Here is a 26,667-nt window from a genome sequence, read left to right as displayed (position 1 = left end):
CAGCCCTCGTTTTGCGGCGGGGACATGTGAACTCCCTTATGCGGCCCAGCCTCATCCTGACTTTGCCTCCTGCGGCCCCCGGGTAAATTGAGTTTGAGACCCCTGATAAAAGCTGTTCCCGCATGAAAATCTACAATCCCCCAGCAGAGCGAGAAATTTCCGCCTTCTCCAGTGTTTTTCTAGATTTATCTAGAAAAAAAGTAACAAAATGGCCATTCATAAAGTTTAGAGGAAGCGGTATGTGGACGGGAAATACCGCTTCCTCTGATTTTGCGGATTACATACAAGTGAATGGGACAGACCTCCCAGAGAGAGCAGTGCACGGAGGGACTCTGCCGGCTGAAGTGTTTCCGCATGCCTTCCGACAGCTTACCGCCAGCTTTCAGCGGGAGATCTCCGCACTTGCATCGCAGCTGGCAAGATTTTTATGAATTACCACCCAGAAGTCTAAAATACCGCTGCGGTATTTTCCCTCCAGGAGTTTTTTCGCCACAAATGTTTTATGAATAGAGCCCAATATGTACAACGGGTACTTCAATGTCTAGGTATTTCCTTCACCTCATTAGAACTGAAGCTACCTTATTTTATCTTTCGTTATATCATAATCTGGATAAACCCAAGATTCACTGAGAAGAAAGAATTACAACATCTGAATGAAATGCTGATTTTGTTATTATTGAAAATACTCTTTACATTTACAAAAAAAAGCATATAAACATAAAAAAAAATAATTATATGTTCACTATAAGAACACTATGGGCTTGATTCACAAAGCGGTGCTAACCTACTTAGCACGTCTAAAGTCTTTAGACGTGCTAACCAGGGTGCTAAGTAGGTTAGCACCGGTTTTCTCAATTGAGAAATCCGGTGCTAACCTACTTAGCACCCTGGTTAGCACGTCTAAAGACTTTAGACGTGCTAAGTAGGTTAGCACCGCTTTGTGTGATTCATATATATGTACACAGACTGCACATTCCTATACAAGAAGCTCCATGAATATGAAGAAGTGATTGGAACTCTAGCTTGCAGTACTAAGGTCCAGGACTCTGTGTTCTTTTGAGTTTTATTGATCTTCTCTGTTATGCTGCAGAAAATGACTGGCACTATATAAAAGCTCTGCAACATAAACTTCCACACGTAATACAAAGGAATAATGCAGGACATGCTAATAGGATGCAGAGGAAAGTGTTCACCAGCTGAGAAGTTTCCAAAGACCAACCAGAGAATGGAGTTGAGCATTGATCCAATCCATGCAATGTATTATAACCAGTGGTTACAGCATACAAGGAGGGGCTATGGAATGAAATTAGCCTAACAGCCATTTTACAGGCTTTCTTGCTTTGTCCAAGGCCACAAAAGTCTCTCCGACGAAGCAATGAAGCCACACGTTACTAGGGGGACACTGTGCAGAGCAGAAGCCCGCAATGGCTACACTTGACAAATAGACAATCTTCATCCACTTTACGTGGCTCCATTGGTTTCCCTATTTGACAGAGGTGTCCTAGCACGAAGGAGGGTGACAAGTGTAACACAATGTGGGTGTAATGGCAGCTGTGGCTAAACCTTACAGAAGTACCATGGTTGCTACACACCACAGGTCCTCATTCCATCTGCTTTCTCATGAGAGTGAAGTCATTCTAGAGCATGGTAGTATGACCAGACGTATGAGGGGAGGAAGGAGGGTGGGCGGTCCTCCACCTCGCATATCTCAGTCCTGCAGCCACCTGCGAGGAGCAACCAACATCAGATTCTACCCAGTGCTGGGCATCCACCATTGGATGTAACTGTCTTTGGAGCTTCAGTCATCTGAGGCATTACTCTTCAGTGACAGGAAAGACACAGAACAATGGCTGCGGTACACGTCTCTAGGAGTCTGCGTCCTGCATCTCCTCGTCTGGGCAGCAGTAATACTCCACAAAGCAGATCTGTCCATCCTCGTTCCTGACCATGTACTGCAGGGAGAGGAAGCCTCTGTTGTCAGTGCGGATAGACACCTTGCATGACTGGGCCAGAGCCTTGGTGGACGGCTTCAGTAATGAGATTTTATATCTGGAAAAGACCAAGAAAACACAAACTCAGAATCATAAATCTTTTCTGTCTGCCAGTAAAAAAAAAAAAACACTTTTCCCAACATAGTACTATCCAGTATCCATCCCACGTCTGCCTGATCACGTATGTCTTCCAATTTCACTGTCTCTTACTTGGTGTTTCTAAGCGACAAGGTTACCCATTTATACCTCCATTTATTACCTGTCTATAACCCTATTGGGCCTGATTCACTAAGGCAAGAGATCGTAAGTGATCCTACAAAATCAGCCTAGACTTATTAAAGCAAACCTGTGAGTTTCTAGGGACAGAAACCAGGAGTTAGCTCACCTGGTAACGACATTTTAGTAACACTCCAGGACAGGTACACATTGAGACTTGGCTCCTCCCAGGAACAGGAAATATCCGAAAGCCTCTCTATAAATTGAACATGGACCAAGGGTCAGGCAGTATAATATCAAGGAACAGGAACAACATACTAACATAACCCTATTATATTACATCTAAATACATATAACATAACATGTATATCATGCAATATTTGATATATATGGGGGTGGGTACCCCCACCTGTCCTGGAGTGTTACTAAAATGTCGTTACCAGGTGAGCTAACTCCTGGTTTTTCCATAACACTCCAGGACAGGTACACATTGAGATGATAAGCAAGAAATCAATCACCAACCTCAGGGTGGGCTAACTGCCCTTAAGACAGTTCTTCCGAAGTCCTGATCGGCCTCCGTTATTCGATCCAGACGGTAGTGCCTCATGAAGGTCCCCAAATTCTTCCAGGTCGCCGCCTTGCAGATATTCAACGGTGATGTACCTGCCCTGTAAGCCCACGTAGTTGCGGCTGCCCTGGTGGAATGAGCTTTTAGGTTTACTGGAGGATCCTTCCCCATGATCTTGTAGGACTCAAAGATACAATCTTTAATCCATTTGGCTATGGTTTTTGTCGATGCTTTTAATCCCTTGGATTTACCTGCATAGTTGATAAATAACGATTCCGATTTTCTGAATTCTTTGACTTTTTCCAGGTAAGAAATTAAATTCTCTCGAACATCCAGTTTGTGTTGTATAATTTCCTTTTCTGTTGTCGGATTCATACAGAACGAAGGTAATATTATCTCTTGTGTCCTGTGGAACATGTCTCCCACTTTTGGTAGGAATTCTGGACTTGTTCGAAGAACAACCCTATCATTAAAGAAAGAACAATACGGTTCGTTGCATGAGAGAGCTTGAAGCTCACTAATGCGTCTAGCTGACGTAATTGCCACTAGAAATACTGTTTTCAGTGTAATCATTTTTAAAGAATCTTCATCAAACTGGTTGTTTGTTAATGCTTGCAAGACCAAGGGTAGATCCCACTTCGGAAACTGTCTAACTCTGACTGGTCTATTCCTTTCAATGGATCTTACAAATCTGATTATCAAAGGGTCTAGTGCTAATTTTTTGTCTAAATAAACCGATAGAGCCGATATCTGGACCTTAATGGTGCTTAAGGCTAACCCTTTATCAACCCCCTCCTGCAGAAATTCTAAAATTGTCGCCATTTCTGTGGAGTGGAAGTTTGAATTTTCTAGCCATAAATTAAAAGTTTTCCAGTACTTCTGGTATATTAATCGAGTGTTTTCCTTCCTACTTTTTAATAGGGTATTCACTACTCTAGAGGACAATCCTTTACCTTCAAGGACTGCCCTTTCAGAAACCACGCCGTAAGTTTCCATTTTCCTAGATTTCCTACAGCTTGGTCTTGGACCCGTATCATATTGTCTGATACTGGTATCTCCCATGGCTCCTTTACTAACATTGATAGGAGAAGCGGGTACCAGGCCCTCCTGGGCCAGTTCGGAGCAACTAGGATCAAATGACAGTGTGACTTCATTAATTTCTGCAATACTAGGGGTATTAGATTTAATGGTGGAAAGGCATACAGTATCTCCTGATTCCAGTCTTGTGCCAGGGCATCTATGGCTACTGGATTGTCCATCATATTGAGGGAAAAAAACTGCTCGCACTTCCTGTTGGACCGACTTGCAAATAAGTCCAGTTGTGGCTGCCCCCATTTGCTTACTATGGTCTGGAATAGATCTTGGTTGAGAGACCACTCCGTGTTGGTTACTTGAACTCTGCTCAACTGATCCGCTAAATAGTTCAATTCCCCTTTTAAGTGGACTGCTGTTAATGATAAAAGCTCTTGCTCTGCCACCTCTAGAATTTCCAGGGTCAGGAATAGCAATCTCCTCGACCTGGTTCCCCCCTGGCGATTTATGTATGCTACCACAGTTGCATTGTCTGAACGAATTTGTACGTGACAATTCCTGAGCATGTGGATTGTACTGATTAATGCTAACTTCACCGCCATCAATTCTCTGAAGTTGGATGACTGATCTGCTATTGCCTGATTCCATAGACCCTGTACTTGGAAAGTGTCCACATGGGCTCCCCAACCCGCCATACTTGCGTCTGTTGTCAAGATTTTTTGGACAGGTAGGGACCAGAGTCTGCCCTGTGTGAGGTGCTGCGATGTCTGCCACCAATCTAGACTCTCCTTTATATGGGAATCTACAGCCACTGTACAGTCTAGTGCATCCTGCTGTTTGTTCCATCTGGCTAGCATCCATGACTGCAAAACTCTGGTGTGCTTCAAGGCCCACTGAACTGCTGGAGCCACTGAAGACAGGAGACCTAGAAGCTGCATGATCTGTCTGATCCTTACTGTTTCGTAAGTCTTGAATTTCTCCACTTCGTTTACTAATTTTTGTATTTTCTCTTGTGGAAGAAAAATTCTCTGTTGTATTGAGTCTATTATAAAACCTAGGAACAAGATCTTCTGGGTTGCAGATAGTTGTGACTTCTCCCTGCTTACAATCCAACCTGACTGCTGTAGCTGACTCAGTACAATCTGTTTGTGTTGCTCTAGTTCTTTTAAAGTTCTTGCTACTATCAACAGATCGTCTAAATACGGGATTATAATTATTCCTTCTCTGTGCATGGCCGCAATCAGCTCTCCCATTACCTTTGTAAAGATTCTTGGGGCTGATGTTATGCCAAATGGGAGGCAGCGGAACTGAAGATGCTGAACTCCCCTTTCCATCTGAACTGCGAATCTTAGAAATTTTTGCGATTCGAGTTCTATTGGAATGTGCCAATAAGCGTCCTGCAGGTCCACACTTGCCATAAAGCCGTCTGGTATCAGTAAATTTCTTATGGAGTAAATTGACTCCATTCGGAATTTTTCGTATTTTATATATGGATTGATTGGTTTTAAGTTTAGAATTATTCTGAACTTTCCTGATGGTTTTTGTACCAGAAATATTTTGGAGTAGAAGCCTTGGCCTCTTTGTACTACTGGTACTACTGATACCACATGTCTTTCCAGCATGTCTGCAATGATCTCTTTCAACGCTTGCTGATGTTGTGGCAATATTAGTTTCTTGGTCACTACAAACTTTCTTGGGGGTCTCTTTTGGAATGCAATGTGATAACCCCTTTTTATCAGATCTAGAATAAATGGGCTTTTTGTTAAAGTTTTCCAATGTGGAAAAAAGTAGCCCAGCCTTCCTCCCACTTTTAAACTGTCATTGTTTGGTTTGTGCAGGGGTTTTAAAACTTGGCCCTGGTCGCTTTTGATCTTTATTGAAGGACCAGGTTCTTCTTTTATTCTGACTATCAGACCTGTCTGTTTGCCGGTTCTGGCGAAAAAACCTCTTCCCTGCTTTAAACTGTCTCTTTTTGGGGAATGATTTTTTCTTGCTGGCTGTTCTTTCCAGCACTTCATCCAATTCCGGTCCAAAGAGAGTGTCTCCTACTACTGGAATCGAGCACACTCTATTTTTGGAGGCCATACTCCCCTGCCAGGTTTTGATCCACAGATTCCTTCTGGCCACATTAGAAATGCCTGCTGCCTTTGATGTCAATCTTATAGACTCAGACGCGGCATCAATAATGTAGGCTATTGCCTTATGCATAACAGTCATTGAGTTAATTAGCTGATCTTTTGGTGTATCCTTATTAATATTTTCCTCCAACTGCTGCATCCATAAAGCAAGCATTCTTGCCACACATGTGGTTGCGGCTGAGGGTCTAAAATTTGCGCAAATGGCAGGCCATAACCTTTTTAAAGCATATTCGATCTTTTTATCTGATTGATCTTTAAGGTGTCCTAGGTCTTCAAAGGCTAATTCATCCTCTTTATTAACTTGTGAAAAGGCAGAATCCAATTTAGGACTTCTATCCCATATTTTACAGTCTTCCTCTGAAAACGGAAAACGTCTTTTAAACCCTCTTGACAAAAACAGTTTCTTGTCTGGATTTTTCCACTGACTCGCAATTAAATTCTTTGTGGATTTATGCACTGGAAAATACAACTCCTGCGGATTTTCCATCCCTTCATACAGTTTATCATGCATAGTTACTGGCTCTGTACTCGCTTTAGTTAAGCTTAAGTCTTCATAAATGGCTGTTAAAAGCATCTCAGTTTCTGCCACAGGAAATTTAAACTTGGAAAGCTTATTTTCTATTTCCTGTGGTTCTGCAGAACTTGCTGACACATCCTCATTATCGCTAACTTCCTCTTCATCTGAAATTATAACTGCTTTATTGGTTTTGCCTGTGGCCTTTTTATGTGTAACGACCTCCAATTCCTTAGGCTGATTAGTCTGATCAACTTGAGTCTCAGCTGATGTGTCAGATTTGGAAGGTGTTGCTGAGGCTTTCAACTCTTTCAATGTATCTTTTAAATCCTGTCTCAAAGCTTGTATATCTCTTTGAGAAGCGGATTCATGTTTCATCACTTTATAGGTACAATCCTTGCACAAGAGTTTTGTTGATGCAGGATTGACCTTTACATTGCACACAGGGCACCGCTTAGTGGTCTTTGCAGGGTCAGGTACATTTGTAGAAGTACCCTGAAATGACACAAAATAAAACTAGCTTGTCTCTTTTAAATAGACATCTGCCTCCAGCAATCTTACTTTTATATATCATAATCATTATCTAAAAATGAGACTATGTGTAACATACATTTCTAACATCTCATCACACATAATCTATGCATTTGTTTAAGGAAAAAAACACTTTGCATAATCATAGTCTTTGATTTAAAACATAATGACCGTATAATAGACACAGCCTGTGAACAACCACGTGTAGCAGAGAAAGACACTTATTACAGCCCAACCAATGCTGTATACACCACTTTCTGTACAAAGGCTCACTGCAGCCATCATTCCGTAATGCTGCACGCGGAATCATGCTCCCACAGGAGTCACCACCGCTGCCCAGGTCCCAGCAGAGCAATCTTACCTTTCCTGGCTCCTGCTCTATCTCCGACATCCTTCCGCACTGCGAGACGCCGAGACACTGAGCGCTGGGACTCTGGGCAGCCGCACCTCTTCACCCGGCAAACTGGAAGTGACGTCACGCAACCCGGAAGTACTCCCCGAGGTTGCGGCCGGAAGATTTCCGCATTACGCCTCCGCATTGCATCTACCGGACGCCATCCTCCATGCCGCCGCCTCCGCGTGGTGGGTCCTCGGTGCAGCTCTCCCTGAAGCGGTGCCTTAGTTTAGGCCACATGCAGGCCGACCAACAGGGTGAAGGAACGCTGGAAGCCATTACCAGCCGGCCATCCCACAGGTACCTTCCAGCCATAGTGGATCCTCTGTGTGTAGCAGGATCCCCATTTGTGCCAACACCTTCCCTAGCCACCCAGGCTCTCCGGGACAGCGAGCACATAGAGAGACCTGGTTCCTGGACCAGGAAATATCCAATACTGCCTGACCCTTGGTCCATGTTCAATTTATAGAGAGGCTTTCGGATATTTCCTGTTCCTGGGAGGAGCCAAGTCTCAATGTGTACCTGTCCTGGAGTGTTATGGAAAAATATACTTACCTCAGTAGAGGGAAGTCTCTGCATCCTACAGAGGCTTCCGCCGTCCCAGTGGTGGGACCCCTCGAACCACGCGGCTGCTCTCCTGTACAACATCTAGTGTGCCTGCATTGTGCAGTATGGTTGGGGCCTGCACAGTAGCATGAAGCCGCTGCTCAAGCTGGGCAGAAAAAGCCAAGCGAGTTTTGGTTCTATGTTACTTACCAAGCGTGAGCTATCTGTGCCTAAGCAGGGCGGCCAAGCTCTGGCAACAGGTTTTGGCGGGTTCCCAGCGCTGAAATAGCGAAAAGGAGGGGGAGGGGGGAGCCTTCAAATTATACAGAGGTTGCCTCTACTTAGGCAAGTAACCCTTTGGAGCACTCACTACAGGTACACTTTAAACTTCATCTTTTATTAGGTGGGCACTTCCCTCACTTGAAAAAGCCCCTGATCCTTATGCATTTTATGTAATGCAACAAAAGTATTTGTCATTGTTTTTTGCACAAACAAATGCTTTGAACCCGGGTTCAGCTGTGGGGGTTTCTATACTGAACTCTCTGCAGTAATTTTCATTTCTGGCTACCAGGTATAGGATTCATGGCATATACTGAATGACCAATATAGGCATTATTGTTGCCAGACGACAGCTGTTTTAATGATGTTTATATCTTTGATATAATATACCTGACAACATATATACTTTTCATAATCAAGATTGCTATATATTTTTGACCTCACTTATGAATGATGCTGATTTAAGAGGCAAACTATCTCTCCTTTTTCCCCAGTATTGTTCCAATGCATTGCCTCAGCACACTTAGGTCATTATTATACCCAGCAGGTGCAAATCAATTGCTTGCTTTACGCCTCCTTTCCACAGACTGCTGATAGGCAGTGAAATGCCTCTCAAACTCTCTCAACTGCTCACTGCTGCCTGGTAACTGCTTGTTGCTGCATGATAACTGCTTTCTTCTGCCTGGTAACTGCTTGCTGAGCACACAGCTCAACAGTTCTTGGAAAGGAGGCCTTAATCATCTTCTATTAGGTGAAAAAGCTTACATTACTCACCTGTGGCATAGCAGACCACAGTAAAGCCCTGTACATTAGACAGTTCTCAGCTGAGAAGCCAGATTGAGTCACCACTGCCGATAATCTAGTGTGTCTGTAGTGGCGCCTGTCCTGTGTCCGAGTGTAGGCATTGTTCTCCTACGTGAGTTGTGCTGTTGGCGCCCCTGCATAGCAACAGAATGCACTGCTAGCCTGCAGGCTAGCGAGACACCTGTACAGCCTCTATCCTGAACTGCCGCCCGTGGAATTGAGTCCCAATCCCTGCTAGATGACAATTCTAGCACGTGTGTACAAGACTTGGGCGGCAGAAAGTTTAGTGAACTAGTGGTTATGTAGCTGCAGCTCTACCATAAATGTTATGTGATTTCATGTGTGCCTGATGTGAACATAAAATTATGAGTACAGGCGCACCGCAAGGCGGGGCCAGTCTAACGTTTACTTCACAAACACTGAAACGTTCCATAGTGTAAGCAGAGCCACCTCACTTGTTTGTCTGAGTCTCTGTGCAGTGGAAGGCTTCTATCAGGTCAGAGTCTTTAGGATAGTCCAGGTGAGCACTTCCTGCATTGCCAAACGTGGACAGCCTGGTTATAAAAAGAAAAACAAAAAACACCGCATGAATTACTCTGTACATAAGCAGTGCTCATGAGTAGATGATACATGATAAGACACGGGGCACACTAGAGCTGTGTCAGCTCAATGTTTGTAACAGAATTTGTAATCTTGAATGGGCCCCAGGCCAAGGCTGAGATCCAGTAAGGCAGATGTAAAGTGATACTGAAAAAGATGTAAAGTGATACTGAAAAAAAAAAAAAAAAACTTAGATACTTACCTGTGAAAAAAGAAGTCTCTGGATCCTCTCTTGGTGTCCTTGGTCAAGCGATGTCAGGCCTGGTACCCACTACAAATCGCTAGCGCAATCGCTGCATTTTTAATTAACATTTTGTAAGCAATTTCATGAGCGTTTTCCGTCGATTTTAAAAAGTGTACGCTTTTTGCCACTGATTGTGATGGTGATTTGCGATTATTTTAATTCTGATTAGTCCTTTTAAATTTTTTTTTTTTTTTTTTACAGTTTACAGCAGTTTAAAATTGTACACAAATCACTATGTGCTTGATTCACAAAAGAGTGCTAACTGTTACACGGGCATTTTCGCATTGCACGCGATCGAAACGATAACGGTTTTCGCGCGCAAACACGAGTTTTCGCGCAACAAAAACATTGTCGTTTTGCGATCACGCGCAATGTGAAAATCGCACTGAAACGCCCGTGCTAAGAGTTAGCACTCTTTTGTGAATCAAGCCCTATGTGTAGCCATTCATGAGCAATTTGCCATCGCTTCAATACTTTTACATTGAAGCACAAACGCTCCCAAAATGCTGCAAGTCTTGCTATTGTGATTTTGCTAATCGCAATCGATACTGTGGAATTTGTTACATTTATTACATTGGCAGAGCTTTTTGACCACCATCAAAAACAAAGGAGTAGGAGGATAGATACAATTGTTTATCTCATCAGTTTACTTTCACCTTGGGTTCACAATTATTCGACTATCCAAGTGCAGAGTGAGAATCAGGACTCTGATCTGTCGCTGTAGGCAGGACAGACAATAATAAAGGATGGTGGGAGTCACCATACGAACCTGAAGTAGGGCTTGTTCGGTGACATGGTGATCTGCAGGACTTCGCTGGTCATGTCCAGCTCTGAGAATGCCTCTTTTAGCCCATCGGACTGCAAGATGATTTTATTGACCACGTTGGTGCTGCAGAAATCAAAGTCCAGCGTCTCCTCCGGCTCCTGAGTGTGGATCTTGCATACCGTCACCACCCCTCCTTCTTCCAGAAACAGCGTTAGAGGGTGGCCGTATCCACGGTAACACATCTTCAGAGCAGTGGGAGAGGCTGTGAATGGAGACAGTACAGGGACAATAATCAAGCAACAAAAGTAAGCCCCCTGGAGTTTATCCCATAAAAAGTGCAGTAATGAATATAAAGGATTGGCCCACATGATGGATCTAAAGAATTTACAATATTAAAATATTCACAAATTGCAAGCATGTTATATGTTGTATCTCCCTCCCTACTATTTGCAGACTGGCAAAGAGGTCCCTTCAAGCGCTAACCAATCCTGCCCTGTGCCTACATCACTGACGGGAATCCACACTTCCATTCCTCACTTGCTAAATTCCAGTCAGCAATACCTTCATAACAAGAAGACATAACACATCTGATCTGGTACAGGGATTCCTGATGAACTAAATGCTAAAAAAGGGGCTGTTAACATTAGGAGCCAGCTTAGAGTTAAGCATCAGGAAGGAGTAAGCTTTAAATGATACCACAACTGACATGTGGCATAATGAGATAGACATGTGTATGTACAGTGCCTAGCACACAAATAACTCTGCTGTGTTCCTTTTTTTCTTTCTCTGCCTGAAAGAGGTAAATATCAGGTATGTAAGTGGCTGACTCAGCCCTGACTCAGACAGGAAGTGACTACAGTGTGACCCTCACTGATAAGAATTTCCCCCTTTTTTATCTCTTTCTTGCTCTCAGAAGCCATTTTCTTCTAGGAAAGTGTTTTATAGTTGGAATTTCTTATCAGTGAAGGTCACACTGTAGTCACTTCCTGTCTGAGTCAGGACTGAGTCAGCCACTTACATACCTGATATTTACCTCTTTCAGGCAGAGAAAGAAAAAAAGGAACACAGCCTAGTTATTTGTGTTCTAGGCACTGTACATACCCATGTCTATCTCATTATGCCACATGTCAGTTGTGGTATCCTTTAAGAGTGAGCTAGGGATAGGTTTCAGGAAGAGGGATATGTTGGTGGTGGTGGTGCTGTGGGGGGAGTTAGGATTAAAAGGAACCTGACATGAGAGAGACATACGGAGGCTGTTATATTTATTTCCTTACGAACCATACCAGTTGCCTGGCATCCTGTCGATCTTTCATGCATCAGTAGCATATGAATCACACGCCCAAAACAAGCATCCAGTCACACTTCAGTCAGAAATAACAGATCTGCATGGTTGTTTAGTGTCTATGGCTGAAAGTATTTGAGCAGAGGATCAGTAGGATGGCCATGCAATTTGCATGGCTTAAAAGAAAATAAATGTCAGTCTCTTTATGTCTTAAACGTCAGATATCCTTTAACCTCCTTGGCAGTAATCCTGAGTCAGACTTGGGGTGGAAAAAATAAGCCAGGAGAGGTAATCCCTAGTGTGACCCGTGGTAGCTGCCCTCCCACAGAGACAGTGCAGCGTGGCAGTGTTTTAACTCACCTCCCCTGGGTAGCCATTCTTCTACTGGTCCTCAGAGGCTCTGGATCCCTCGAGTGAGATTGCAGTTTGTTGTCATGACGACAGATGAGCTCACTATAGTGGTACAAGGCCACCTGGAGCACGGAGGAAGAATTGCAGCTCTGGATCCCAGGGAAGTGAGTGCTGTGGCTGCAACAGATCTCACTGAGGTATGATTTTTTTTTCCTGCTTTCCTGCTTTTAGGGTCTAAAACAGAGGTCCCCAAACTTTTTTGGCCAAGGGCCGGGTCAGAATACTTCAGACTGCTGGGGGGCCGGAGTATACATAAATGATGTAGAAAAACATTTCATTGAACCTAGGTATTGCAGACAGAGCCTACTAACAACTGCAGCCTCATGTCTCAGCATGTCAGCATGTTCAGATAGTATGCCCCCCAACTCAATCAATTTAGCCAGGATGCCTGGGAAAGCCTCCTCAGTTAGTTGAGGCATCTAATTACATTTATGTTTGCTAAAGAATGTTTCTCCTCTGTATGTCAGTGTATATAAGCTGTATTTTTCAGTTTTGGTCAGGAACCAGTCCGACTAAGCACAAATAGGGGGAAAGAGGCGCCCTGGGTTGTATAAAAGCATCTAAAAACAGTTTAAAATGAAAAGGATAACATGGTGTCTTACCTCAATGACGAAATCTTTGTATCATACAAAAGATTTTATTTAGCACAGGCAACGCGTTTCGCGGGTCCAAGCCCGCTTCCTCAGGCCAATAACAGTGCCAAATGATAGATACTAGTCGGCGTAGAGAGGCTTCCTACGCCGACTGGTATCTATCATTTGGCACTGTTATTGGCCTGAGGAAGCGGGCTTGGACCCACGAAACGCGTTGCCTGTGCTAAATAAAATCTATTGTATGATACAAAGATTTCGTCATTAAGGTAAGACACCTTGTTATCCTTTTCATTTTAAACTGTTTTTAGATGCTTTTATACAACCCAGGGCGCCTCTTTCCCCTTATTTGTGCTTAGTACACCCCCCAACATATCCTGTTGGAGGGGTAGTGACAGTATACCCGTGGTTGCCACCACAGTGGACATCTGTCTCCGTTTTTTCAAGAGAGCGACCACCACCGGGTCCCCCTGGGACCGCCCCGAGTGGAGTCGGGTTTATGGTCTCCACCTGCTTCCTGCTGTTGGTTGCCCCTTGCAACCCTCCTTTGTGAGTAGCATTCCTATTCTCGCCAATTTCTTCCATCCTTGCATTGACGTATTGCACTACTGGACTCCCGCCTTTTTTGTCTCTTGTGCCTTTTTCTACAGGGTGCCCCGACACCCCCCCCCCCCCCCCCCCCACAATACAGTCCGACTAAGGCTTTTTATAAGTCGAAAGCTCACTGTTTATCCATCTCTAAGTTAGCCAATAAATGGTATCATCCTGATTCAAAACTCCTTGCTTTTACTCATGGCTAACACGGTAACAAGTGCAGTTATTATGCCACCAACACAGTAAGTGCAGATATTGTGACCCTAGCATAGCAAGTCATATGTGAGCCATAATGTCACCCCTCCCCCCAAAACTACCCTGTCTCCAGTAATTGCATGAACTGCACATTATCCACCCCTACACATGGGCACACACATGCATGCGGTTTCCAGAGAAGTGTTTGTGTGTCAGACAGTGAAGCATCCCTAGGATTGGAAGGCAGTGAATGACTGCTTTCTGGCTTCCATGTGAAAGGGTAGTGCCAGCTCTGCTATTCTATATGCAGCCACCAATATTAAAAGATCATGCAGCAGGCCACATCTATATGTAATACATTTTTTTGGGCTCTATTCATAAAAGGTTACCGCAAGTTTTCCGCTCAAAACAGCGGACTTTCCTGACCATTTAGCAAAGTGGGCATTCATAAAAGCTGTTCCCGCATGAAAATCTACAATCCCCCAGCAGAGCGAGAAATTTCCGCCCTCTCCAGTGTTTTTCTAGATTTATCTAGAAAAAAGTAACAAAATGGCCATTCATAAAGATTAGAGGAAGCGGTATGTGGATGGGAAATACCGCTTCCTCTGATTTTGCGGATTACATACAAGTGAATGGGACAGACCTCCCAGAGAGAGCAGTGCACGGAGGGACTCTGCCGGCTGAAGTGTTTCCGCATGCCTTCCGACAGCTTACCGCCAGCTTTCAGCGGGAGATCTCCGCACTTGCATCGCAGCTGGCAACATTTTTTTGAATGACCACCCAGAAGTCTAAAATACCGCTGCGGTATTTTCCCTCCAGGAGTTTTTTCGCCACAACTTTTTTTATGAATAGAGCCCTTTGTGTGTGAAGGGCCACTGCTCTAAAAGCGCATGAAAAAATGGCACCACTTTTTGACCCCAAAATGCAGAAATAATCATACCGCCAGGGAGGTTAAGTGCGGGAGGTTACGATAATGTGTCAGAATAGTAAGGAAAAAAAAAACACTCCACTATTTTTTGAAAGAATCCATAGAGCAGGCTAATCATAGTTACCTGGCACAGCACTTGAACCAAATATAGTCAAGCAATCCAAGAGAACAGTGAGATTAATGCGAAATATTACAGACTCCTCTTGTGTGTTGAATTCCTGGAATATTCCAGCCTGTGACCAAAAAAAATCCAAAAACGAAAGATAATGCTATTATTGTAAATAAATATAACCTTCTAATCTTCTATGAGATACTTATGGTGGCCATCAGATTCCACTATTACTACCACACATTTATCTATTACTACCACACACTGCACATTTGTTACATGTGGAAATCTATTAATAATCTATGGAACCGCCCCTGCCAAGCAAGCCTCCAAGTCTCCCCCCCATCTAGTGCTTCCCCTGTGGCTCCTGCAGAGCGATGACAGCAGAGTGCACTCACCCCATCCACTGACGTGCACCTTCTGTGTCCTGTCTCCATCTTCGCCGGTCGCCTGTTCCCCGTGACATCCACGCACAACATAAGGCAAGACAAGTAACATCTATATTGCGCTTTTCTCCTGGACTCAAAGCGCTAGAGCTGCAGGCACTAGGGTGTGCTCTATAGGCAGTAGCAGTGTGAGAGAGTCTTGCCCAAGGTCTCCTTACTGAATAGGTGCTTGCTTACTGAACAGGAAGAGATGAGCTGCAAACCTAGGTCTCCTGTGTCAGAGGCGGAGCCCTTAACCAGTATAACCAGTGGGGAGGAAGAAAGGACATTGGAGAAAGCAAGGTTAGTGTGCTCTGCTGCCAACAATCCGCAGGAGCCCGTGGGGGGTGGGTTACTATTTTAGATGGGGAGACCTGGAGGGGGTCCGTTGATTATCTGCTAATGCTGCGCACACAACCCACCCCCTTTCTAGCAAGATCTTTTATCCAGAGCCATCGATAATTGAAATCGATTTCAGATGGAAATCGATAAAAATTACAGTTGGGCATAATGACAATTCATGCAGAGCCAGTTCACACCTGAATGAATGCATTGGCTTGTAGACACTTTGCATTTTCCACTGTGACCTTGAGGCCATTGCTGGTGGCGAAGCAAGTGGCATGGTCCTTGAAGTGAATCGCCTTCAGGATGTTGGATAAATTGCGGACATTGTCCAGGCTGCAGGTGAGCACATTATGATCGTCCTCTGCTTCTGACTGCGACAAGTCGGACATGGCAAGGTCCTGCACCGCTGCACACAGACGGAAAGAAAAGTGTCACTGGAAACAGAACTCTGCAAGACAATTATTACCAAATGCAACGCTTTAGGCCCGTTCCCCAACAAACAGATTTGCAGATTTTACCGAACGCTGCCAATCTTTTCAATGGCTTACCATCCAGATCGCACTTCTGTGTACGCAGCCAAATCACTATAGCCATGCATGGCATGGCTTAGCGACTCGGGCATCTTCAGAGCATTCACTGAGTGTCTATAAAGGTGCCCATACATCACTTGACGTGGTGGCTGATCGACCATCCGATTCAATCATTATTGAATCGGATGACAGTCAGTGCCGCCAAGCGCATGCCTGAATGCTCCTGGCCATGGGAGCGAGACCAGCACACTACGGAGGGGACCACAGGAGACTTCCTGAGAGCGGAGCTGCGGCGAGGTGCACATAGGCTTCTTGGGGCTGGAGGAAACCCCAGGTAGGTAAATCTGATTTTTTTTTTTTTTTTTTTTACATTTGCCTCATGTGTCCTATAAAAATGGGAGGCCGCAGTGGAGTTACCTCCCGCCAGATGACACAATGGCTATCATTCATAAAACAGCTGTCGGTAAGGAGAATCAATGCGGGAAAACACCGCTGCCGGTATTTTAGACTTCTGGGTGGGCATTCATAGAAAAGGATCCAGTTGCGATAGGAGTGCGGAGATTTCCCGAACTAGGCTGGCGGTAGGCAGGTGATAGGCTTGCGGAAGCACAGGAAGCAGCCGAGTTGATACATTTCTCCGTGTTCCGCTCTACTGCAGCTGCCTGGGAGGTCTGTGTCTCCATTCACTTAACATTGTTATCGCCACATCAGAGGGGGCGGTAGTCCCCGTCCTCATACCGCTTGCGGTAATCTTTATGAATTGACAGTTTGTTACATTTTTATGATAATCACCGCACAAGGCGGTGATTTATCTCTCTGCTCGGAAATGTCAGCTTCGCATGCGGAAAGAGCCTTTATGAATAGAGACTTTGCTAAGAGGTCGGTAAAGTGAGCTGTTTTCAGCATTTCCGCATGCGGAAATGCTTTCTGAATGATAGCCATTAACCACCTTAGCGGTATGGACGAGCTCAGCTCGTCCATTACCGCCAGAGGGTGCCGCTCAGGCCCTGCTGGGCCGATTTGGATCAAATAAAAAGCAGCACACGCAGCCGGCACTTTGCCAGCTGCGTGTGCTGCCCGATCGCCGCTACTCTGCGGCGATCCGCCGCAAGCAGCGGCGAAAGAGGGTCCCCCCAGCCGCCCGAGCCCTGCGCAGCCGGAACAAATAATTCCGGCCAGCGCTAAGGGCTGGATTGGAGGCGGCTGACGTCCATGACGTCACTCCGCTCGTCGCCATGGCGACGAGGAAAGCCAAACAAGGAAGGCTGCTCATTGCAGCCTTCCTTGTTAATTCTGATCGCCGGAGGCGATCGGAATTATGCTCCAGGAGCGCCCTCTAGTGGGCTTTCATGCAGCCAACTTTCAGTTGGCTGCATGAAATAGTTTTTTTTTAATTTTAAAAAAACCCTCCCGCAGCCGCCCTGGCGATCTCAATAGAAAGCCAGGGTGGTTAAGTCTATTTTGAGACTTTACTGAAGAACACTCCACTTTGCTGTGATGCGTTAGCCGGATTGAGCCTGCTTCTTCAGGCAATAAGGGAGTTATTGGGTATCTGTTTCCACGCGCTTGGGCTGCATGCTTGTTTCAGGTGTGTGATTCATACACTACTGACACCAAAGAGATCATCAGGACAGCCAGGCAAGGCAATAAACATGGCAGCCTCCATATACCTCTTACTTCAGGTTTCCTTTAAAGAGACACTGAAGCGAGTAAATAACTCGCTTCTTCTCTTATATTCAGCAGGGGCATGTGTGCCCCTGCTAAACCGCTGCACAACGGGGGTCCCTTACCCCCCAATTCCTCCCCTGCAAAATCTACGACCAACTTGGTCGTAGATTTTGCTGCTCCTAGAGGCAGGGCTAACGGCTGCAGCCGCCTCTCCCCCGCCCCTCTCAGTGAAGGAAGACTGAGAGGGGCGGGGGAGAGGCGGAGATACGCGCTGACAGACGCGCGTGAGGCAGGGCTGCAGCGGTTAGCCCTGCCTCAATGCGGAAGAGATCCCCGGCGAGGACGGAGGGGATTTGGGGGGGTAAGGGACCCCCGTTGTGCAGCGCGATAGCGGCGGTTTAGCAGGGGGACGCATGCCCCTGCTGAATATAAGAGAAGAAGCGAGTTTTATACTCGCTTCAGATTCTCTTTAAAGGACCAAAAAAGTGGGCAGTTAAAATCTGACAGAACGGACAGGTTTTGGGCCAGTCCATCTCCTCATGGGCAATTCTCAGGGTTTGCCATTGTTTTTAACAGTATTTCCTAAACAGCAGTTTAACTGCCAAAATAGTACAATACCAGTCAGCCTCCTTACTCACTTGCACACTATTTTGTCAGTTAAACTTTGCAACTGCTGTTCAGGAAATGCTGTTGAAAACAAAAATCTGTCCGATTTTAAAGGGAACCTAAACTGAGAAGGATATGGATTTTTCCTTTAAAAATAAAACCGGTTGCCTGACCCTCCTGCTGATTCTGTGGGCTCTATTCATAAAAAAGTTGTTGCGAGAAAACTCCTGGAGGGAAAATACCGCAGCGGTATTTCACACTTCTGGGTGGTCATTCAAAGAAATCTTGAAAGCTGCGATGCAAGTGCGGAGATCTCCCGCTGAAGGCTGGCGGTAAGCTGTCGGAAGGCATGCGGAAACACTTCAGCCGGCAGAGTCCCTCCGTGCACTGCTCTCTCTGGGAGGTCTGTCCCATTCACTTGTATGTAATCCGCAAAATCAGAGGAAGCGGTATTTCCCGTCCACATACCGCTTCCTCTAATCTTTATGAATGGCCATTTTGTTACTTTTTTCTAGATTAATCTAGAAAAACACTGGAGAAGGCGGAAATTTCTCGCTCTGCTGGGGGATTGTAGATTTTCATGCGGGAACAGCTTTTTTGAATGCCCACTTTGCTAAATGGACGGGAAAATCCGCTGTTTTGAGCGGAAAACTTGCGGGAAGGTTTTATGAATAGAGCCCTGTGTCTCTAATACTTTCAGCCGCACTGAACAAGCATGCAGATCAGGTGCTCTGACTGAAGTCAGACTGGATTAGCTGCATGCTTGTTTCAGCCACTACTACAACCAAAGAGATCAGCAGGACTGCCAGGCAACTGGTATTGTTTAAAAGGAAACATCCATATCCCTCTCAGTTAAGGTTCCCTTTAACTGCCTAAATGTTTAGCAATAGGGCAGGAGCCTAGTTCTCTTGCCACCACAGATGCTGCACTGATCACAGAACTAGAGTAAAGAAACACACAGCACTATGACTGCCTCCCCCTTCAGCATTCATGTATATACAGTGACAGCATAAGCGAGGCTTCATTCCCCATGCTCTACATACCTCACCACTCATACACTCCCGCCACGAAACCTAACCCCCTCTCAGCGCTTACAAGAGATGTGATGCGTCTCAAGCTGACATGTAATTTCAGTCTCCACTTTCCGTCTCCTAAGTGCATCCGGCCGCCATTTTGTTGTAGCCCAAATGAATGGCAGAGATACAGAAAAGCTCACCAAATATGGCGCCGCACTGGAGACAGCTGAGCTCTGCTGCTCTACTACTCCAATCAGACAACTCGCTGGCAAGAGGCGTAACTGAGCGAGTGACGATCCTGTACCCGACAGGTGGGATGACGAAAGAAGCCGGCTGGTTGCCAGGTAACGTGGTGGGAGGAGCTAGCCTCTTCCTGTTCCGGGTTGAGGGTGCACGCGTGTGGAGTGGGGTCAGCCGGCCGGTGAGGCGGAGAGGAGGATGCTGTGCCACTATGAGGTCCTCGGGGTGAAGAGGGACAGCACGGATGATGACCTCAAGAAGGCGTACCGGAAGCTTGCGCTGAAGTGGCACCCGGGTGAGAGTCACGTGACGCGTACAGCCATAATACAGTCATCCTGTCAAGTTTGCTATGGGCCTGTATTATTCTACAAATAAAGCGAACCTGAACTCAGAACTTCCTCTCTGCTCTAAAATATAAGCAACAGCATAATAACCTTTAAAGAAAAACATTTCTTTGTTACAGCTGATGCAAATCCTGCAATAAACCTGCAGTGGGATCACTTCCTGCTTTCATGGAAGCAGACATGTTGTTAACATCCTGTGCTTTCAAATAAGCTTATCAGCCGTGGCAGTCAGCTGACACAGGGGAAAGATCAAATTACAACTTGTGATTAGACACAAATGAGGGTGAATTAGTCAGGCTAAATACATACAGGGTAGATTTCTCTGTTTTCCTTCTGTCCTCCTGTGCAAGAGTTCAGGTCCACCTGGACACCTGTAGTAAGAGGAATGTGGAGGCAACCATATTTATTTCCTTTTAGGCAATACCAGTTGTCTGGCTGTACTGCGGTTCCTCTGCCTCTAATATTTTTAGCCATAGACCCTGAACAAGCATATGCAGACCAGATGTTTCTGACATTATCATCAGATCTGACTAGATTAGCTGCATGCTTGCTTCTGGTGTGAGTCATACACTACTGCAGCCAAATAGATCAGCAGGGCTGCCAGGAAACTGGTATTGTTTAACAGTAAATATATATGGCAGCCTCCATACTCTTCTCACTTCAGTTGTCATTTAAATGTAACTTCAGACATCTTTTGATAGATTAGACTAATTCTGATTTACATGGGGTTTTATGTCTAATTTTTCTGCTTGCGCTCTAGGTATTATTCATAATAATCTACACTTATGTACATATTATTATTTATGTACTGACATTTTCCAGGGGTCAGGAACCTTTTTGGCTGAGAGAACCATAAACGCCACATATTTTAAAATGTATTTCTATGAGAGCCATACAACATGTTTCAAACTGGGACAGTACGCATGCGCAGCAGAGGGCTCACATCCTTGTTGCCATGGTGATGTGTATACAGTTGATCCGCCAGGCAGGGGAAGTGTCAGACACGTCTTCAGCTTCTATTGGGTTTCAGCAACATCAGCAATTTCCCTGAGAGCCAGTCAGGAGAAATGCAGACTAACAGCTTGTACAATTAGCTAGCTGACTTGGTGGTTGATTCACTTTGTAGGATGAGATTCCTGCACTTTGGCCCAATAGGTATTGAACCAATCAAAGTGCAGGGATCTCGTCCTACAAAGTCACTGGACCTGGCAGGGTCCAGAGTGGGACTATTGGAGCAGCTGTTTGTTTTGGGGTTGCACAAGTAAGTTAGTAGTGCATGCTACAGCAGTAGCATGTCTACTTTGAAAATTTTACTTGCGCTGCCACACTAAGCTGTGCTGCTTGAGCAGTGTAGCTTAGTGAATTAACCCCTACTGATTTGTCTGTGAGCCAGATTCAGCCATCAAAAGAGCCACATCTGGCACAGAGCCATAGGCTCCCTACCCCTGCTTTAGAGTAAAGGTGCGTACACACATGCGACTATAGTCGTTTGAAACGATCGTTCCCCGATCGTTTCAAACGACGATCGTTTAAAAAAAAGCAACCAACGACCATTAAGTCTAACGACGGACGAGCTAGATCGTTAAAAACGAACGATCTAGCTTGGCGGATTTTTACCAACGACGATCGTTTGCAAAAGTAGTACATCGTTGGAAACGGTCGTTCGTACTAGGCTTGACATGCGCATTTCGCTATTTCTCCATGAAACTTCTCATTTTTATGCGCAAGCACAATAGTTGCTTTATGTGATGTAACGTTCGTTATAACGATCAGATCGTTAGACACAATTTAAAACTAACTTTACTTAGGTCGTTCTTTCATCAATTAAAAGTTCGTTTGTCGTTCTCAACGAACGATCGTTGTCGCATGTGTGTACGTAGCATAAGGGTCCTTTCACACTGTGCATGAGCACAAACAATAAAACAGTAAAAACTTAAAAAGTAGATTTAAATATAAAATAAAACTGTGCAATCTCTTAAAAGGTCATTTTTTAGGAGGAAAGATAAAATTGTTAAAATCACCTCGGGTGTCCTTTAACACTTTATGTAATTGTTCCTCAAAGGAGCACACAATCTAATGTCCTTCCATAGTGTAATGTCTACTCTAGAAATGGACTGAAAACTCAACTGTAGCAGTTTCCTGATCCATACTGGGGTGGAAATGTATTGAGAAAAGACTCAGCATGGAATCATCTTAGGTAAAAGGGGGCCCTGGGCAAAAAAGAAAAGTGGTGCCCCTTACGGTTTCCTACTTTACTAACAGTAAACTTGTGACCTGTTCAGTCTCTAACTTGTGGAGGCTCCCCAGCCCAGTTTGACCCTATGGACGCATCAGCCCTGGACCCCAGAGGGTCGCTGCCCTCTTAAAATGTTGATATGCAGTTATGTTTTAACGTGTTTGTACACTAAATAAGATTCATGGGTTGTGGGTGTTGCCAACATTCATCTTTTTAGCCTGCACTAGAAACATACAAGTCAGTATATACACGAGTATAAGCCTAATTTTTGGGCCCAAAAAAAGTGGCCCAAAAGTGGGGAACTCGGCTTACACTCGTCACTACTCTTTGAGTAGCCCCCACAGTGCCCTCACTATATGCACAGTGGTGCATCATCTGAGGGAGACCACACACTTGACATTTCCATGAAAGGTGCCAGCTTAAACTTTGCAACAGGAGTTCTTTGCATGTCCATCTCCATTGTATGCCTATGTTCTGGTTTATTATTGCAATCTGCTGAATATATGCTACTTTTCTTATATATGGTTGTGCCCGGCCATGGCTGTGAGTGGTGGTGTGGCTTTTGCCACCCCGGCTTATACTAGGATCAACATTTTTCCTGTTTTTTTAAAGGTAAAAATTGGGGGTCGGCTTATACTCTGGTTGGCTTATACTTGAGTATATGCGGTATTTATTCAAGAATTCTTCAAATAATTTTTTAATAATTTCTCTAGCCAATCGGTCTGTACACCACATAACTAGTTTTTTCATAAAAAAATCAATATCACTACCATTTTACTTTATTTTCACTGGTATATACTTCCGTGCTTATGCAATAATTTTGGTTGTGCAGCTTTATGACTTCCTCATGATTACAGTATTCATCAAGCTAGTGTAATTGTTGCCTGAATGCCTCTATTTCTCTTACAGACAAAAACTTGGATAATTCTGAGGAGGCAGCAGAACAGTTTAAATTGATTCAGGCAGCGTATGATGTTCTCAGTGACCCCCAGGAGAGAGCTTGGTGAGTGAACATTCTGCTTGCTGTATCTATTGACCATGCACATGGGTCAGAGACTGCTTTATTCTGCTGGGGGGTGGCTGTGAAAGTCTTCGAGAGCCAGAGTGCTCCCAAAGACAGCGGATCCGTATTATACATGTGCAATCGCTCTCTTACTTGCGCATGTGCAGTACAGAGCCGCCTGACTTCGGGAGCACTCAAGCTCTTGAAGACTTCCAAAGCTTCTTGCGGCGGTAGATTGGAAAAGCAGTGACAGCCTTGGAAAGAAGGGACCGTGAGAGGATCGGGAAGGTTCCATAAGACCCCCAGAGCCTTCCCTCTCCTTAGGTAAGTATCTGGTTTTTAACTTTCAAAACCCCTTCAGGTTTGATTTAAAGTAGACCCAAACTCAGAACTTCCTCTCTGCTCTAAAAGATACATGATAGCATAATAACCTTTAAAGAAAAACATTTTTGTCACAGCTGATACAAATCTGGCATTACATTTGCAGTGTGTCTTCTTCCTGCTTTCATGAAAGCAGACATATTGTTAACATCCTGTGCTTTCAAATAAGCTTATCAGCTGTGGCAGTCAGGTGACACAGGGAAGAGATCAAGTTACAACCTGTGATTGCACGCAGATGAGTGGGAATTAGACAGACTAAGGCCTGGTGCACACCAGATGAGTTTTTCTGAGCGTTTTGAGTTTTTAAATCTGCTGCTAATGTTATCCTACGTGTCTGTGCACACTGCAGCAATCAGGTTTTGTAAAAAACCCTATAGCATTACATTGGGAAGAGCTTTTAGAGGTTTCAAAAGCTCTTCCCAATGTAATGCTGTGGTTTTTTTTTACAAAACCTCATTGCTCCAGTGTGCACAGACACATAGGATAACATTAGCAGCAGATTTAAAAACTCAAAACGCTCAGAAAAACTCCTCTGGTGTGCACCAGGCCTAACCCTCTAAATACTGCTTTTCTCTGTTTTCCTTCTGTCCTGTGCAAGAGTTTAGGTACACTTTAAATGCAATAATTTTATTGAATGGAAAGTGCAGTTAAATGATGGAAGCTGTAACATGTGTCGCTAGCACTAGTCTATATGTACTGGTATTATATTCACTGTGTAAATGTGTGGGGAAAGTGTTTGTTTCATCCATGCCGGAATTTTCAGAATTTAGTAATCATTCTAGACAAGTCTCTTCTTTCCTCACAGCAGCATGTGTTTCCTTCGTTCTGCAGGTATGACAACCACCGAGATGCCCTGCTAAAGGGCGGGGTAGATGGAGAGTATCAGGACGACAGCTTAGATCTCCTCCAGTATTTCACTGTGACCTGTTACTCTGGCTTTGGTGATGATGAGAAGGTGAGGAGCTGTCCATGGTGCAAGCCAACAGTGATGTGAATAGTCTCAGAGGCGATAAAGAGTACTTGTTTTATAATGCGTAACCCTTTAATGCAAAGCTATATCTCCCCCTGCAGGGTCGGCGAGTGTCAGCAACAGTAACTCCCTTGCCATCCATAAATCATTAGAACTCTGAAACTCCGCCCACTTGTAGTGACTGCTGCAGCCATCTATATTTGAAGTGTTCCGAAGTTCTCTGGCCACAGGGCTTGAGAACACTTTAGAAAACCTTGGCGGTTTTATCAAGAGGGGGGAAGGGAGGTCGGCGTTTTAGAGCTTTACTGATTTATGAAACGCAGGTGAATTGCTGACACCCGCCGATCCGAGCAGGGAGGAGCTAGAGCTTTGCATTAAAGGGTTAAACATTTTAAAATTGGTACTCTTTAAATTGTGAAATCCCTTGTTTTGGAATACTTTTTTTTTTTTTTTTTTTTTATTGCTACAAAAACGTTGCTTTAACCACTTCACCCCCCAGTGCTAAATTTCTCCGTCCCTCTGCGCACCGCTTCACCCCCAGGGACGGAGAAAGGCGCACTTGTTTGTTTACTGGCTGGGAGTGGGCGGGGAACTTGCACGCACACTCCAGCCAGCCAGCACAGCAGGTGACTAATTGGATGTTAGGAACAAGCGTTCCTAAATCTAACTAGACTCGCCGATTGCGAATAGAATGAAGACTGCTTCAAACAGAAGCAGTCTTCATTCATAACAACGTAAATTAAACAAACGTGCAGCGCGCGATCGCACGCCCCCGCGACCCGCGCGCGCACACACACCCCCGCTCTGCAGTCCAATGATTGGTTATGGGGACCCCAGTCCCCAATAACCAATCATATTACAGAAAAAAATAAATGGAAGCAGCGCTGCAAGGTAAAAATCGCGCTGGTGTTTCAGGGGTAAAACCCCTCCGTTGTGAAGTGGTTAATGATTATATAATTTGTATGTGTAGTACCGCTAAGATACAACATTAGTAGCACCGATATGAGTCTCCTATTATTTTCCAGTATTTTATTTTCTCAGCGTCTCTGAGCTCCCCGATTAATTTAGCCAGAGAGCAATGCTGTTTTCTGAAGTACTTACCTCAACCTGTCTCTCACTGTTTCTTGGTTGTTTAAGGTTTCACTGCAGAGCTAATGACCCTTTGAACTTTCCTGCTCTGTTTCGTAGTTTAAAATACAGAGCATAGTTTGTAAACTGCAAATATTAGAGAATAATGCAATGTTATAAAAAGAAGCTGTATAACTGAAAATAAAAATGAGACACTTCAGTAATGATGCTGAAAGATTTGCCTCCTTTGCTTGTTGAAAAACCTCATATGTAAAAACTGACTGTACAGGGTTTGCCTGATCACACTGGACAGTGTGCTGCAGAATGTGTCAGTGCCGTATAACTGTACAGTGATAACCATGGTCCCTTCTGCTCTCAGGGCTTCTATGCAGTATACCGACGTGTCTTTGAGATGATCGTGAAGGAAGAAATGGAAAGTAAGATCAGCGAGGGTGATCAAGAGGAACATCCACCATTTGGAGACTCCCAGAGTGACTATGATACGGTATGCCTAACTTTTTATGCCTCTTTCTTCTTAGCCTGATCGTCATGTGACATTTATTGACCTGGAGGAAATTAACTCATACATTGCAACACAAAGGACCGTAATGCAAGGTCTTGATTCATTCTAAATATATATATTCTGATCAATAATGCAATATACCATATTTTTCGGACTATAAGACACCACTTTTTTTTCTCCCCTAAAAGTGTGTGTGTGTGTGTGTGTGTGTGTGTGTGTGTGTGTGTGTGGGGGGGGGGGGGGTTGGGAATCTTATAGTCCGAATGTGCAGCCGAGTGTCCCCCACAAGCAGGTGCAAGACTTCGCGGAAGCCCTTACCTATCCAGCCGTGGGCTCCGCATCCTGCGTTCAGCGTGAGATGGATGGGTCTGATGGGCCTCCGACTTTCTTCCTGGCTCACCCACTGGCTCTGTTCAGGGGGCAGAGGGCACGTTGCTCCATCCTGCGTCCAGAGTGACATGCATGAGGCTCCGGTTTTCTTCCCAGCTCCCCCGCTTGCTCTGTTTGGGAAGGGGGCGGGGGGACAACCACGTGGTTCCTGCAGCATCTCCACCAACCAGCGCTGTCACTGCTTCACAAT

The 26,667-nt window shown here is 44.8% G+C and overlaps 2 protein-coding genes across 4 annotated transcripts in view; one reads left to right on the top strand and one right to left on the bottom strand.

Annotated features, from left to right (window-relative positions):
• Positions 1-1,047: 1,047 nt before the first annotated feature.
• On the bottom strand, positions 1,048-19,789 carry RAD1 (RAD1 checkpoint DNA exonuclease). 3 transcript variants are annotated; one of them, XM_068250335.1, is made up of 6 exons: positions 19,523-19,789; positions 15,697-15,908; positions 14,748-14,856; positions 10,627-10,885; positions 9,469-9,567; positions 1,048-2,049 (listed from the first exon to the last, which is right to left on the bottom strand). In XM_068250335.1, the coding sequence occupies exons 2-6, from the start codon at positions 15,889-15,891 to the stop codon at positions 1,866-1,868; spliced, it is 846 nt and encodes a 281-aa protein (XP_068106436.1). In that variant the 5' UTR covers positions 15,892-15,908; positions 19,523-19,789; the 3' UTR covers positions 1,048-1,865. The 3 variants fall into 3 exon arrangements, with proteins under 3 accessions (XP_068106436.1, XP_068106427.1, XP_068106445.1); XM_068250326.1 differs by lacking the exon at positions 19,523-19,789 and adding an exon at positions 19,350-19,502; XM_068250344.1 differs by lacking the exon at positions 19,523-19,789 and adding an exon at positions 19,402-19,493.
• Positions 19,631-26,667, top strand: part of DNAJC21 (DnaJ heat shock protein family (Hsp40) member C21) — a 31,293-nt gene continuing 24,256 nt past the window's right edge. Inside the window, exons 1-4 of the mRNA XM_068250313.1 lie at positions 19,631-19,857; positions 23,052-23,145; positions 24,358-24,481; positions 25,944-26,069. Coding sequence (XP_068106414.1) covers positions 19,761-19,857; positions 23,052-23,145; positions 24,358-24,481; positions 25,944-26,069 — 441 coding nt within the window. The 5' untranslated portion in view covers positions 19,631-19,760. The remainder of the gene's footprint in view (positions 19,858-23,051; positions 23,146-24,357; positions 24,482-25,943; positions 26,070-26,667) is intronic.

The sequence above is a fragment of the Hyperolius riggenbachi genome, chromosome 1, assembly GCF_040937935.1.
Source record: "Hyperolius riggenbachi isolate aHypRig1 chromosome 1, aHypRig1.pri, whole genome shotgun sequence".
Lineage (NCBI taxonomy): Eukaryota > Metazoa > Chordata > Amphibia > Anura > Hyperoliidae > Hyperolius > Hyperolius riggenbachi.
Note: the sequence above shows the minus strand (reverse complement) of the source record. Positions and strands in the feature narration are given on the sequence as shown.